This window comes from Pygocentrus nattereri, chromosome 28, assembly GCF_015220715.1.
Source record: "Pygocentrus nattereri isolate fPygNat1 chromosome 28, fPygNat1.pri, whole genome shotgun sequence".
Lineage (NCBI taxonomy): Eukaryota > Metazoa > Chordata > Actinopteri > Characiformes > Serrasalmidae > Pygocentrus > Pygocentrus nattereri.
The window spans coordinates 9063777-9079984 of NC_051238.1; the positions used below are offsets into that span (position 1 = coordinate 9063777).

General features: G+C 38.0%; 1 protein-coding gene and 1 long non-coding RNA gene across 3 annotated transcripts in view; one reads left to right on the forward strand and one right to left on the reverse strand.

Annotated features, from left to right (window-relative positions):
* Positions 1-5781, forward strand: part of LOC119262730 — a 48377-nt gene extending 42596 nt beyond the window's left edge. The window contains exon 3 of the long non-coding RNA XR_005129862.1: positions 5666-5781. This is a non-coding gene — a long non-coding RNA (uncharacterized LOC119262730). The remainder of the gene's footprint in view (positions 1-5665) is intronic.
* ptpn18 (protein tyrosine phosphatase non-receptor type 18) overlaps positions 2988-16208 on the reverse strand; it is a 44083-nt gene continuing 30862 nt past the window's right edge. Inside the window, exons 13-17 of one of the 2 annotated variants that reach the window (XM_017681955.2) lie at positions 12589-12884; positions 8634-8656; positions 5896-5923; positions 5423-5518; positions 2988-3749 (exon numbers count right to left, since the gene is read on the reverse strand). In XM_017681955.2, coding sequence (XP_017537444.1) covers positions 3676-3749; positions 5423-5518; positions 5896-5923; positions 8634-8656; positions 12589-12884 — 517 coding nt within the window. In that variant the 3' untranslated portion in view covers positions 2988-3675. Of the gene's footprint in view, positions 3750-5422; positions 5519-5895; positions 5924-8633; positions 8660-12588; positions 12885-16208 lie in introns of both variants that reach the window. The other variant, XM_017681953.2, reaches the window with a different exon arrangement.

The window sequence follows — 16208 nt, forward strand, 5'->3', positions numbered from 1 at the left end:
TATAAAATGTGTTTACTTTGCTCAAACATTTACATTTATCATTTATCACAATACATTTATCAAGAAAACAAACTAAATGTGTTAGATTGCACCCTGGCCTCCCCTGCATGGCATAACATGTATTACATCAACACAGTTATTGCCATATGTAAGTAAACTGAGAGACAAAACTGTGCTGGTGTAATATATTTTATTCATGTGGAAATGATGTACATGTTGTTTCAGTGTACAGTAACAGTGTTGAACTGCTGCGCTGGGGTTCATGTCTCACCCCACAAGATATTTCATATTTTTTCCTCTGAATAAAAATATCATTTTCCCCACAGCCCTGTATCTTTTTGCGGTTAGCGTGTTCGCAGAGCGTTTTAACTTTAAGACGAGTGGGTCTCTTGACACATGGTTGCTTGTGTGTGTGTGTGTGAGTGTGTCTCTGTGGGGGTGGCGTTGCTACGTGAGGAGGGTTGAGGGGTTGCTAAGAGATTGCTGTAGGCTCAGGTTGAAAAGCCATGGCAGAAGGTCATTAGATTCTGGTTTCACATTAGCATGAGCTGAATGGGATAACCAGCCAGCGAGCCCAGAGGACACCACACATACCCTACAGGCACCAGCGCTATCAGAGCAGTCATTAGTTCAACCCCTGCATACATCTCTCTCTCTCTGTCTCTCTGTTTCTTTTTTCTTACTCTTTAGTTCCCCCTCTCTTTTTTGTTTCCCCACTCTCTGCTGTTTCTCCTGCTCTGCAACCTCTTTAAGTCTCTCTGCACTGTTTTTTTCTCCCTCTTTCATTTCCTCCTATCTTCGTTTCCCAATCTCTCTGTTCTCTTTCTCTTGCTCTACATCCTCTTTTCTGTCTGCCTGCTTCTCCTATCTCTCCCCAGTCCTTGTCCTGTCTCTCTCTCTCTCTCTACTGTTCCAATCCTCCTTCATTCACTCTGCCTCTTATGTTTCTCTCTGGCTCTTCCTCTTGTTTTTCACTCTGTTCTCTCTCATCCTTCATCCTCTTCTATTCTCTCTCCCTCCTGTTTTTCTCTCTTGTTTCTATTATTCCTGTAGACTCTCTGTCTCCCTCTTTTGTTCATCATTCTTCCTTTTTCTCTCTCTTCATTCTCTCATTTCTCTCCCTTCCTTTTTTTTCTCTCTCCTGCTTGCTTCGTTCTCGCTCCCGCTTTCCATTGTTTCTTCTTCCTGTTTATTTCTCTCCCTCCTGTTTCTCTCACCTTCTACTTTTCCTTTTGCTTCTCTCTCCCTTCTCTCCTACCACTCTTATTTCTCTCTCTCTCCCTGTTGTAGTTCTCCCTCCCTTCTGTCTATCTTCCCCTCTGCTACCACAATTTCTCTCTCTCTCTCTCTCTCTCTCTCTCTCTCTCTCCCTGTTGTGGTTCTCTCTCCCTTCTGTCTGCCCCCCCTCTCCTAACACCATTTCTCTGTCTCCTGTTTCTCTCTCTCTCCTCTCCTCTGTCTCCTAAATCTAGTCCATCCAAGACATGTTTGGTGCTCTGAAGTTTGCTTATTTTGTTTTTCACTGGAGGCAAATGTCACTAAATAATGGAAGCTTATAGCCACCAGTTAGCATCGTTTGCTCTGCGTGGCTAAATCATCACATATCACAAAGCAGCAAACCTCAGACCCCAAAAATGCCTTGACTGACTGACTACATCTGGCGTGAGAGGGAAACCGAGTTTCTGCCTAGCGATTGCTTTAATGGTGTTAAACAGACAATACTTCTCTTATATTTAGATGTAATTCTTTATAAACATAGAACCAGATAGCCACAGAAATGTAACCAATGAGGCTGAAAACAAAAACACTGCTCTAGGAGATCACTTCTGTCTTTCATAAAATGAATAATAATAATAATAATAATAATGATAATAATAATAATGATATAATCTGGATGAGGGGCAACTGATTCCAGATGAGCAGCTCTTCTCCTGATCGATATGGACCCAGCGCTCAGCTTCATGCATACTGATTCTGTTCATGGAACAAAGAGAAAACAGAGCCTCCCCCAGCTACTGTGAACCCATACAAAACCCAGGAGACTAAAACACTTGCTGCAGTATCATTTCACATAATAGCCGGCTTTCTTTGCCAAAGAACTGCGTGGTCATTTTCTGAGTGAAGCCGCTCACATTCATTTGTATCTGATGATTCGCAAACATAGAGCATCACGCACCATAGAACAATTATAGCTGCAGAATGTTTATGACGATAAACGCTTATCATTGTTTACTGTCTGTGACCACAGAGAAACGATTAGGTCCAATAGGCACAGAATTTCACGCTTATTGCATTACCTGCACTTATGAAACTCTATAGCCGGCCAGACTGCACTGGAGTATATTAAACAATATTTCAAACAGTGTGCGTTAAATAAGCTCTCAGATTACTGCGCATGTATCATAACCAAATGTATCATGTGGCTCAGAACTGACATGCTGATCTAGGATCAGTTCTCTTTATTCACTGCTGTTTATTTTTCATTAAGCAACTGACACCAGATCAGCTGTCCCAGACACTGAAAGCATAGAACCTCCCGGGTTTGTCTGGCCACAGAACCCGATCTGGTGTCTGTGGCTATGCATCTGGATAAACGCATGCTTTCTGCATTGACTCAAACTTGGTTTTCCAGAGATTTCCATGACTGAAACATAATAAGCAGCAGAGTCACAGGTCAATCGTTGCAGCTGTGATTTCAGAATGTTCTATTTCTAATGCAACCTCTGCGCAGAATTGCCAGCCTGTTTAATGATCTAATTAACGCATATATTCGTGAAATTTAAAGGGTGAGAAACTAGATATAAATCATATTCTATCCAAATGAATGTATTCCTGTGCAGATTATGCAGGTGACCTAATTTACCTGCTCCTCTGTTTATGAGCATTCCAGGCAGTGCATTTCCAACTCAACAGTGCCCTCTACTGGTAAGAGCAGTGCATCACGACAGCAGCAGGACTCCTGATAAAATCACACACACAAAATGTGCAACAGTTCATGTATAAAACATACATATTTATTATAGATCACACCAATTACAATAAATTAGACATATACATCAAATTGTCAAACTATCACACCACACATTAAACTACAAACCCCACTCTTATAACAGCCACATAACACAAATGCAAAGCTGTGGATTGTGAGGGGACACATATACAGTACTGTGTAAAAGTCAGAGACCACACATTTGTTCATTCAATTTCCTAGCTGTTCTTTTTTAAGCATTAGGAAGAAAAGAGGAAACAATATTTCACAGAAAACAACACATAAGCCTCAACAACTACAGGTGTATTCCACAGGTTTACCCTTTAAATGGCATGGGCCTGCTGGAGTGTCCAAAGTTTTATGACACGCTTCTATAACCATTGAATAGTTCAACCAGTTTGCATTAAAGTCCCTGTAGTTACTGGATAATAAGCCTTAGTATGTACTAAGCCTGGGATTTTAAGGGGTTAACAGCCTTGGTCAAATTGCCTGTTTTGTGAAGTAAAAACAAGTTAAAAGTACATGCAAAAGTGTGTTTCTGTATTGAAGGCTTTTGTGTGCTAAACATGCACTGAAAAACGATGGAAATGAGAAATGAAAGGTTTGTCTCTTGACTTTTGTACAGTACTCTATATACACACATATATACTTTTGTATGTTTTTTTTTTTTTAACAGAAGTTGATGATCATCTCTCTGGCCGGTTCCATTCTGCTGGCGGGTCCCGAGGTCCTTTGGGTTTCTTTATTCGGCATTTAAAACCTGAAAGCCCAAAAAAAACAAGCATGAACAACGACTAAACAGTTCGTTATTGTCACAAGACACTGGCAGATACATGAAAGGAAAGACAAAAATATCGTTTGAGGTTTTCAAGATGGGTTTTGAAGTGAGAAGTGTGTAAAAGTAGTCTCATGTTCATCAACAGAGACTCACAGCAGAAGCTTGAGGCACTACTGAAGTTGGTCTGCTAGAGGCAAATCCTTTAGCAACTTATAATATTCGACTCAATATAATACAAACTACTAAACTCACACATGAATATTAATTATATAAATAGTAAAAATGAATAATGAAACAAAGGATCAAATAAGAACATGCTCAGAAAAAAAATTAATAATGATAATAAAAGGACAGGACAATGAAATGAACCAATTAGTAAGCAATGAAAAGAACTAAAAGTACAGAAAAAGGTCAGAAATTATATGTTTAATATGTCAGCTTCAACAAGTTGGTGTAAGAAAACACAAATGGCCTCAAATCCTTTCCCAAAGCTACAAGAGTCAAAGCAAATTGTCCAACAATGAATTGAATATTGTTTATTTAACCCATTAAACTGTAAGAGCCTCTGTATAGGTTCACACTTCTTACTTTCATAGTAGTTACGGCACATTTCATACCAATTGCTGAACGACTCGTAGTTACTAAATATTAAGCCTGTAGTTTTAGAGCTCAACATCTTATCTTGGACAAAAATATGACAAGACTGAATGGTGTTTTGAATTCACGATTCAACATAATCATGAATAATTCAGAATAATTCCAACAGAATTATTGCCTAAACAAATAAGCTTAAAGTAATTGTGTGCAACCACTTAACACATTAGACTAATTTGTTTCAATGCATATACGATGCTATTACCATGTGAGTGTCACTGTGGTGCTAAGAATGGTCCACCCCTCAAATAATAACTGGTCAGTGGTGGTCCAGTATTGGTCACTTTCTGTTGAAAGCGGGCTGGGGGTCTGATAAACTGTGCAAATGTGCTACAGTCACCTATAAGTACATCTATTTGGTAGGTGTTTCAGTACTAAGCAATTAGACTACCCTTATAAAGGACTTATGGATGGTTTAAAGTGAGTTTTTGATATTGTTATTAGGTCACAAACACTTTAAAGTACCCTTAAAGTAAAAACATTAAAACATAAAAAATTCAATAATAAATGGATAATTATGTCATGTATCAGTGTTACACCCAAGAAACTGCTAAAACTGGCATAAAAGTGTCCCATCTTAACACTCATAAAACCCCTGTTTCTACACGTATTGGTATCAGTCTATAAACCATAATAAATCACCCAAGAGGAGTTCACCATTAAAAACATATTTGACTGCTGAAGCTATAACTTTGACTACTGAAGAGAAAGTATGAGAAGTGTCTGAGGTTTAACAGTACAGATAAATGTGGGCTCACTCATGTGGAAAGCAGCAGGCCACTGTATTAGTTATAACTGCTTATCAGTGATCTTTTATGACCCAATCGATGACAATTAACCAAGCAATTGTAAACCATTCATAAACGTTTAATAAAGGTAGTCTTACTGTAAATTGGATCCTAATAAAATGGCCAATGAATGTGAGGAAGGTTGGTGGACCTCAGAAACTGGCAGCTAAGTGTAACGTGTGATGTTGTTGAGTGATTTTAGCGATTCCTCACCCAGTCCACCGGGGCTGCAGTAGCTGCTGCTGCTGCCGTCTCGGATAGGGCTGGTAACGTATTCGTAATCATCGTCTGAAGAGCTGTGACCGTCAGCTGTAGAGACAACACACAAAGCAAAACAAGTTGGCTATATTTTACTGAACAAAGCGTGAGAAGGTAGACAGAGAAAGAGAAAAATAGTGAAAAGAGAAACAGAAACTGAGACTAATCTAACACTTCTTCTTGCTTATTTCTTCACAGCACTTCACAGTCGTGCAGTTGATAAGGAGTCTCCAGAGGGAAGATGATTCCACCAGCAGCTCAGCTCATACTGACATCACACAGGCTTCCTTCAATAAACTGTCATTGAGCTTGAGTTGTTAAAGAATGCTTTACTTTCTTTTATTCACCCTAGCATATGCCCAATTAAAGCAATTTTATAATGCAGAGAGATTTTTAAATCTGAATACAAAAATCTGTAAAGTACTTACAAAGCGCTTGAGTCGGAGATGGCTGCAGCTGTAGGAGACATGAAGGATTAACATATTGTACGTCTTTAGCTGCGACACATAACACCATCAAATATATAATAAAACAACCATGGAATGTATCACTATGTTGGTTAAGTTATACTCTATATCCACACTGAGTTGCCAGTTTATTAGGTGCGCAGAGGTCAGAGAGCAGCATTCATTTATTTGATTTCCAGTCAAAACGAAGCCATTAAGTATAAGCTATAGTAAATATAGTAAAGTCGTAGTATACTATACTATACTATACTATTTTACTAAGTGTTGTAAAAAAGCAGAAAATACATATTTAACAGACAATGACACAAAGGCCTCTGTATTAAGTGTGTCTACCATTTGCTTTCCATTCTCTTCAGGAGACTTGCTTTGTTTTCCACACTCCCAAAATTTTAGGCCTTAGAAGCTGGTTGCCTTTTCTGCTTCACACGAACCAAACAATACCAAACACATTCAGTGATGTTGAAGTCTGGACTCTGGAGTGGTTAATCCAGCAGCTTCAGCAGCTTTTTGTTTGGCAAATTTTCTTTTATTTTCGATTGTTTCCTTTTCAAAGTAAGGGCTTCTTAACAGGTACGCATCCTTTCAGACTCATAGCGCCGAGTCGTCACAGTGGAAGGATGGACAGAAACCCCTTTGGATGTTTTCAGATCTGAAGCAGCTTGATTTTCTCCTCTCTCTTAAAAGGTTGTAAGGTTTAAGTGATGTTTATCTGATAGGGACAGTTTTGTTGGTCTACCAGCTCCTGTGTGGTTATTAAGGGTCACAATTTCTCTGCAACCTTTGCTGTGAGTGGAGAGTGGCTGATTATCTTAAAATCCATATAAAGGAAATTCTGAGTTTTGTTTCTAAATAACTGCTGAAAACATGGAAAAAGACTGAACTATGTAGTTCTGAAGTGTCATTCTAAACTGTTTAACTCTTGTTCTGCATTTTTGTGTACATATTTTTTTGGGCTGGCCTGAAATCATGACTCAATGACGCACTTGAGCCATACTTGGCACGACCCCTCCCCAACACTACAACGGTATAAAAACTAGAGGGCATTAGCATCAGTGGTTTTCCTGCTCGATCGCACAATATGTTTTACTCTATGTTATTCATTGACAGCCTAACTTTATTCTACCAAGTTATGCTAGTCAGTCATAGCTGCTGCTAACTTGCATAAACGGGAGAAATAAATGAAAAGTTCTTTTGCAAACTGAGAGGAACGAGGTTGATTCTTGGGTAGGTCAGTGTCCTCTGGCTCTGAATTGGATTCTCAGGCTGCTCAAATGTATACGGCTGTGCAGTCCAATAAAGCTGCTGGATGGAGGATTCAGTCTTTAGATCGTAGTGGTATTTGACACTTGAGAGACACTGCACTGAAATAAAAGTGAATTCTATCTGTTTGTGCTGGGTGAAGTACTGCTGGCGGGTATATTTTAATCTAAGAAGGGCTTTGCTGCCCAAACCAGCGAGCTAACCGATATGCTAACGTTACTCTGAAGCTGAAGTTGGCTTTCTGTTTGCCAGCTTCTTGTTGGAATTTTCCCATTCCACCTTAAACAGTGTTAGATTCTGGGGAAAATGAAGCTGAAGTTTTGAAAAAGTCTGCACCAGTCCCACGATTAGGCATGGTTTAGTGCCTTCGGCGGACACGCCCCCAGCGTCTCAGAGCAGAGCACTGCTCAGTTTTTCACCATTTTGAAACCTGCCTTTGGATACTTGGTCATTCAAGTTTGTCTGAGTGCTTAGTAACACATTTTTCTGTGTTGCGAGGAACTCCGAACACATTTTACACAGACTTTAGTGCTGTTCATCTGAAGAGGACAGTGTTAAAGGTCTCGTATCTGATATCTCATAAAAATCTCCAGAAAATGAACAGCGAATTAAATGCCCATGATTTGAAATTCAATAAATGAAGGGTGGTCTCTGACTTCTCACAGTCCTGTTGTTAACAAACTAGCACCTCAGTGTGTCTGCGTTTGCTCAGTCTGAAAACCAAGAAACGGTTTCATACTTCCTCCCACAGGAAGAAAGAGTGACAAGAACAGCAAAATATGAGCAAACTGTGAAAATGGAGAGAATGATTGAAGTCAGTCACGTCTGAAAGGCACTATTTATTAGCTACAGGAGTGCACAGTTATCATAACAATTACCTTTAACTATACAGTACAGACTGAGACTGAGAACTGTTGAGATTGTGTATAAAACAGCCTTCATTTGTCAGACTAGCTGATAAATTGTGAATAAAAACAGAGAAACATGTTCAGAAATCAAAGACGGGATTGGACTGCAGATGGGATTCTTCATAAACTTGACTTTGTGAACTGTATGAATACAGAATAGCAGTTCTGAAGATTAAACAATTGCATGAAATAGTTTCAACACCCTGGTTACAAGTGACTTTTCAGGTTAACACATCCTCTACAGGGAACAAACTTAAATATGGTAAAAAAAATAGAAGACAAAATGAGCCATGTGATATGATAAATCCAGCAAATAAACCGTGAATGTACAGGACAATGTGCAAAAGTGTGTGTGTCTCTGTACTGGATGTGTTATTTTCACTTCAACAAAAGTGAAATTCAACAAAACATGACTTGCCCAGGGTCGCCCATTCTAAGATTAGAGATCTGTACACAGTGAAAAGATATAAAAGGTCTAGTTGGGAATGTCTAACAGGAGCTTCAAGAATGTAATGTGAAAGTCAATTTTACCTGTGAGTTTCTGGGCCGGAACTCTGCTAGAGAAAAAAATAAAAAGCACATATAAATGACGGATGGAAAAGGAATGCTATTTCCTTAAAATAGGATATGAAAGTGGCAGATTTTAAAGGATAACATTATATGAATTAGGCACTGATTTCAAAGCCACAGAGACTTGTACACTATGCTGTGGATTTAAACTAAGCCTGGAGAAGACAATTTGCCATTTTTCCATATTTAAAGGGGACTTCTGCTGATTTGTCAAAATGTCTGCATAATGAAGTTAATAAGATGTAATCCAAGTCATTCAGAGTGGCATGACCTGAAATGCACTCTACAGAAATGTTCTGAGTCAGATTTACTCATGGTGATAATTATAGTTACCAGCTCAGGAACAAGAAATTATTACTTGAAATGATTATTATTATTGTCGCTGTCCAAAGAAAAACATGCATTTCCGAAACGGTTTATAGGAGAGGCCAAAAACACTTACTTTTTAATGTAAGTTAATGTAAAGAGATTTTATTCCAATAGATTTTGCAGCATTTCTATTTGTCCAATCATAAAACTGACAAATCCCCAAAAATGGTGATACAAGGTTTTGCTCTGAGAGCAGCGATATGCGGCCTGATACTGTTTTATGATCATTTTGAGAATGATTTGGCCTTGATTCATAAAAACTCAAACTGAAGACATGTTTCTGGTGGTTTTTGATGGTACAAAATATAGCTATATCTGTGTTGTAGACAGTGTAGACTCCTGGTTCCTATCCCCACCACTGTGAAGAAAGAGGTTTTGGCTGGTTTTTCAATGGACCATTTCACATTTGCATCTCAAAGATTACATTATGCAGACATTTCAAAAATCTTAATCTTAATAATATGGATAAAACACCACTATTGTGATTACATTAATACACATAGTGGTTGGTAAATATATAATGTGAAGTTTGTGCTGCATTGTTTGACCAAAAACAACTTCTCTTCTGGGATTATATGAATACTTTCATGCATCACATCACTCTCATCTGGAACTGTGATTGGTCGTGATGCTCACAGCATACACTGAACATTGTGATTGTTCAATCATTGCAGCCTTCTGTGAAATCAGTATTGCAAAGGCCAATATTGTGAACATTGTGATAATGACTACCAAATGTTTTATTGTTCAGCGCTATAACACACTGGATTCAAGTTGTGATTGAGCAACGTTGCAGTGCTGTGGCCTGCAGGGCAGCAGGCCGAGAGCCTCAACATTCAAGCCAGCTGTGTTTACCAGTGGTGGCACTCCAACGTAATCAATAAGAACCACAGCCTTACACAGTTTACACACCTGAATCAACTCATCTGGTAATTACCTAGCCCTTCATGACGTGAATTATACATTTCAGAGCAGAGAGAACAATGTTCTAGACATTATTGCTGACGTTTCGCTGAAAATATCACCACCGTCAAAGGACACTGTAAGAGACAATACAGCAAAACACACTTTATATGCAAGACCGCTTTTGCTATTTTCCTTATTTGATGCGGAACAAAGAGACATCAAGCATCCATGCTGCACCATGGACAGTATAATGCATTTATAGCTGTATGCAAAAGTTTGACCACCCTAGTTAAAAACATGTTGCTGATTTTCTAAGTGAAATTAAGCGAACACATCCTCTACAGAGATACGTCCCCATATTTTAATGCTCAATTACTGTTTATTTGCTGAATTTATTATATATTGGGAAAAATAGTTAGGTTAGCAAAAGTTATGGCAGTTTTTATATTTACTAGATTTTATCTCAATCTGTTAATGAATATAAACTGTCCACTAAATTAAGCATAAATTCCATTTAAATGTGTTCTCTGTCGAGGCTGTGTTAACTTTTTTCCATCTAGAAAAATCAACAAAACCAATTTAAGCACAGGTGTTCAAACTTGCATGTGACTAAATATCAAGAATATTTCTGAGAGACAGATTTTGATGAATTTGAAAATAATTCTTTACACACACACATATACACACACACGCACACACACACACACACACACACACATATATATATATATATATATAAACTAAAACATCATTTGGTGCACTTTAGCCTCTTTGGTGCGAGACCAACCAAACCAAAAGTAAAGTGATACTTTTTTAATCCCACAACCGGGGAAATTCCACCTCCGCATTTAACCCATCCGTGAAGTGAAACACCACATACACACTAGTGAACACACACACACACTAGGGGGCAGTGAACACACTTGCCCGGAGCGGTGGGCAGCCATATCCACGGCGTGCGGGGAGCAGTTGGGGGTTAGGTGTCTTGCTCAAGGACACCTCAGTCATGGACTGTCAGCCCTGGGGATCGAACTGGTGACCTTCCGGTCACAGGGCCAGCTCGCTAACCTCCAGCCCACGACTGCCCCTGGTAAAAAATTCCAAACACTACTGCGAATTTGAGCAAACAAGCTAGATGTGTTATAAAGCACAGGTTCTTCCTGGTGAAAAAGAAAAGCATAGTGTAATTATATATCACTTATTTCTCTCTTATTAAAAAGGGGAGATTTTCTGCCAAGATTAGCCCTATTACATTTGTGTAATATGAGGAGATATTTCATTACAAATTGAATTTGGTGAGTGTACACAGAACAATAATGTCTTGTTCTCGGAAAGAAACTTTATTTTTATTTTTTTTGTTTTTTTAAAAATTTTTTTATTTTGGTATTTCTTGACACCCCAAACAACAGAAGGCATGTGAACCTGCTGATACAGAATGAAAATGAAATGTAAATGTAATTAATTACATAACTCAATGTGATTAAATATGTAACTGCATAACTACAAGTGCTTTCAAAAAGCATTATTAGCTGCATTTTACTCATTGGACCATTTAAACCAGCCATAGTTCCAGCCTGAAGCCCAACTGCTCGACTGCTCTATGACAGCTCCCAAAGCAAAAAGCATTAGCAGCAGCGGAAAGTGGAAAGCTCTTGAGTTTTAAGGGTTAAAAGTAGGAAAAAAAACACTTTTCTTGTACAAAAATAGTCTGTGTATGTCTACACTATGGTGTTATTTCAGACTTGTTAATGCTCTCTCTCTCTCTCTCTCTTTCTCTCTCTCTCTCTCTCTCTCTCTCTCTCTCTCTTTCTCTTTTTGAACTTTTTTTTTACCTAGATAGAAAGTTGCACCTGTTTCCGGACTAGATGTAATTAAACACTTTCACACTGAGAGAGAATAAACATCAAACCCTGCCGTTCTGAATACCCCGATGATCACATGAAAGGAAGCAATGCTAACAGCGAAGTAAGGAAGAGGGGAGAGGAATAAAAACAGTTCGAAGTTTCCAAGCAGACTCACGGATGCATTACACATGCTTACAGAGATAAACCCATGCCCTTTGAGGGGACTGACACGTCAGTCCCCTCAAAGCAAACAGTGAAATCACCAGTGTGACATTAAAGGGGAAATCCACCAATTTTACAAAATTTCTTTATAATCAAATCATTAAGATATACACAAATTCAGGGTAGGGTGACGTGGCTCTAGAGAACAGTGGTGGTGACAGAAACCAGTGCTCAGCTGTGCCAGAGTTAAAAAATAGGCTATATTGTGACTTAAGTTCAGGTTTATGTATTACTAAATCAAAACAAGCACCAGACAAACTAGTTTTGAGGTCGAGCTTCATAGTTACTAAACATTTACACCTCCTTAATTGGGAAATCCACCTATTTTTTTTTTTAATTCTGCATAAGTAAAATGGTTAAGATGTAAACAATTTCATTCTGAGTAGTTTGGCACAAAATGCTTAATTCTAGAGAAACTTAGCAAGTCAGAATTGTTTGCAAGCCTCTTGACTTGACTTGAAATTATACAAAAATGTAGAAAAATTGTGCAATTCCATTTAACACAAACTACATTTAGTAAGTGCGAACACATAAGCAGGACTGAACGTGCCTGAAAAGTGAATATGAATCCTCACCTGGTAATGGTTCATAGCCACTGTGCTCTGCCTCTAAAGATGGCATTGACCCCCTCTGGTTGACTGGCAGTGCCCTGTTGTAAACGGGTGCAGTCCCGGCGGCCCTGTTCTTTGGCTTCACCGTGCTATACAGAGCATCTTGAGGGTTCTTCTGGCTTTCTAAGTCTAAGTTGTCGTAGTGGTGGACAGTACGTGGAGTGGGGGGCTGCTTGGTCTTGTTGACTACGGCATATGTGTCATTCATTTTGCTGGATGGAGGTGGATGAGAGGACCTGGGCCGGAGTACAGGAGGTTTTCTACACAGAAAGAAACAGGGAGGAGGAAGTTAATGATGTGGTGATGATTATCTCACCTAGAATGACAGTGATAATGATTTGTCCACTTCACATCATCGGGAGCAAATAAGGGCATGTAATGGACTGTATAACCAGATGGAGAAAAAATTATTTCCTTTAAAACATAACATGGAGAAGTTCTCTCTTCCTATTTCTTCAACTGACCAATAATAAAAATATTTTAAAAAGGCTTTGTTTTCACTGACTGAGCTGAATGACATTTGTGAACTGAACTGTGAACTGACAGATATACTTTTCAGTTCTGGACTGTCATATAAAACTCTCATAATATAAATATAATTTATAAAATGCAAATCCACCAAGATTAGCATTACAGAAAAATGTAAAATTCATTTGTAGAAACTTATAAATGCAGTAAAATTGATGAAATGCAGACATTTCAGCTCAGCAGCCTCACATCACCTAAAATGACTAAAAATTCACCTACAATATCAAGTTTGAAATACTGGTCAATCTGTTGGATACAGATTTATCTGATTGCATTAAGCATCCCCATATTTCAGGGTTGTCAATACAGTGGAACCCCCAAGGGCACGTCTTCAGAGCCTTTAGGCAGGAAACCTCACTTTACAATTTCAACGCAATGACTGCATTAGTCATGACAATGGCTGATAATCCATCAATAATCCGAGTAAGAGCTCAATCAGAATAGAATATTTATGTGTACACCCCTCAATTGGAATAGGCAAGTCCGATTGAGGCCATTAGGAGTACAATTCCTATCTGATTGAATGAGGTGGGTAATCATGTAAATAATATGTTAAACAGAAGAACAACAGTCATGTAAACACCTGTATCTGATTACATTCCCAAGCACAAAGTGTATGTATGTTCTGCATGTGCGTCACGTCATAGTGAAAGTTTATAACGTTCAACATGGTGGGAGCAAAAACTGATCTCCAGAGGAGACAAAGTTCATGCTTCGAACTTTAAAAGATGGCGGCTTGTTGTCATGGTAATGTGTACACCAGGTGGTCCTCCACATATGCGCATAATTTTAGATCTGATTACTTGTAGTGCGCATGAAAACAGAGATTTTCCATCAGATTGTTGAGTAGAGTGAATATATAAACACCTCAGTCTTATTCTATAATTGGAATGTACTCAATCATATTGGCAAAAACCTTTGCATGTAAACACAGCCATTGATTCCATAAACCCCGTCTTAGCTCCAGGCTTTTATTTGATAAAAATACCCCTCCTCTGGCAAAGTAAAAAAAGTGTACCTTTGAAACTTCCTTTAAAAATTAAGGTACTTTAAAATGTTGTATTTAAGAATACAAGTATCTACCCATATAGTACCTTTTCTCTGTGTCACATTTTGATTGGACTGCAAAAGAGACAGATACACAAGAGAAAGTAAAAGCTTCAAAAAGTACTAATTTTCTGAGGTTTGTTAATATTACTGGTTTGTGACATAACACCAGCCAAATTGTTTGTTATATGTGGGCATTTTTCTGATACTGATCAGTTTGCAGGACCCCAACAATGGTTGATATAATTTGGGCCTTAATGTTTAGTTTAGCCGATTACTTGCTTGCTTGGCTGATTAGTAAAAGAGACAATGAAAAATTAGAAGTATTATAAGGAATAGAAATGCGCAAGGAAAACATTTCTTGACCTTCAACACATTTTCCCAGAGCGAGAACACTGACTTTCTGGCCTGTAAATTAAACCGTCAAAAAGAGCTCATTTTTAGACTCACCAGATGATGCGTTTCAGCAAGTCTGGCAAATCAAAAGCAGGAAAGAAGCATTTTTGTTCTTTGTTCCTTCAGCATATCTATCACAATCAAGCCAAGCATGAAAAGACCATTTTAAAGTGAAATTTCTGACAAAGGTTAATTAACACATACTAGGATCCAGTAGAAACATGAAGTTTGCATGTTCATATGTTTCAGTGAACACCCAATATACATCCATACATTTATGCCAATGCAATGGACCTAAAATTAAACATCACCAGCTTGTATGTGCTCTCAGCGTCTGATGATAAGCTTAACAGTAACCACATATGAGTGGGTGGTCAGCTGTAGGTGGTTATACAGCCCCTAATATCTATTTATAAATACTAGAACCTTAAGCTGCAGGCCTGCATATGTGGGCCCACGCATATGTGGATCAGTTCATCCTCTTCAATAATGAACAAATTAGCTTCATAGTAGTTACTGAATAAATGAGTGAACAACTGGATAGTAAGCCTAAGGTTCAAGGTCTGTCTGTTTCTCAAAGCTTTCGATTTGATCACATCTAATATAGCAGAATTAATTCAGAATCCTACAAGAGTATGAACCACTGGAAGGGTCACACAGTTATATATCCTGTATATATACAATAACTTTACAAGAGAAGGAAAAAATCTACTTCACTTTTAATGCAAGTCAATGGAACCAGAGTTTTTCCAAGTCATTTTGGGCCTCTTCTTTTGGTCCAATCATCGTGAAATTTACATACAATAAAGGACAACAGGCATTTTCAAAGAATGTCACAAAAAATGAAAAACAACGAAAATACAAGGTTTTTGTTCCAACAGCAGCGTTATTGATGGTCAAACATAAAAAAATGTCACCTTTTTCTTTTTTATATGTAAAAACATAACATATACAGAACAAAAGAATTTCAAGGATGTATCTAAATAGTAATCCCCTTAATGGACTTAAGTAACTGTCAGTAGACTTTAAGTCTTAGTTCTTACTGGTGATGTTCTCTACATCGTGTAGCTGTACAGAGTCACACTACACTCAGTAAACAATGATTTTGAAGTTACTCTACCACACAGCATACTGTTGGAAAGTCTGACCTCTCAATTTTAATATGGAAGAATTTAAACTGTTAATATCTGAAATATCTGGTTTAAACACAATGTTATTAAAGGGTTAATTACACAAACTAATGCACTGTACTATGTTCATCTTTATACACAGTCGTACAGAAGGTTTTTGAGTAGCTCCTTGTCAAATGATTTTCAAAGTGAAAATAAGTGAACAGATCCTTAACAGGAAACAGGAAGCATTTTTTCTGCATTTCTCAGTGCACAACTTCTGTTTAATTGCTAAGTTTAACTGGGAACAACAGAGGCAGAAAGAGTGCTAATTATTCCCTACTTAAGTAGAAGTACTGTTACTGTAGTGATGATTTACTTGAGTACATATATAAGTACTAAAGGAAATTACCTAAGTAAGAGGAAATAAGTAGTTTATTACTACTTTAGTACTAAAATGACTGTTTTAAGTTAAGTGAGACTTTTTAAATCCCACAAACGGGG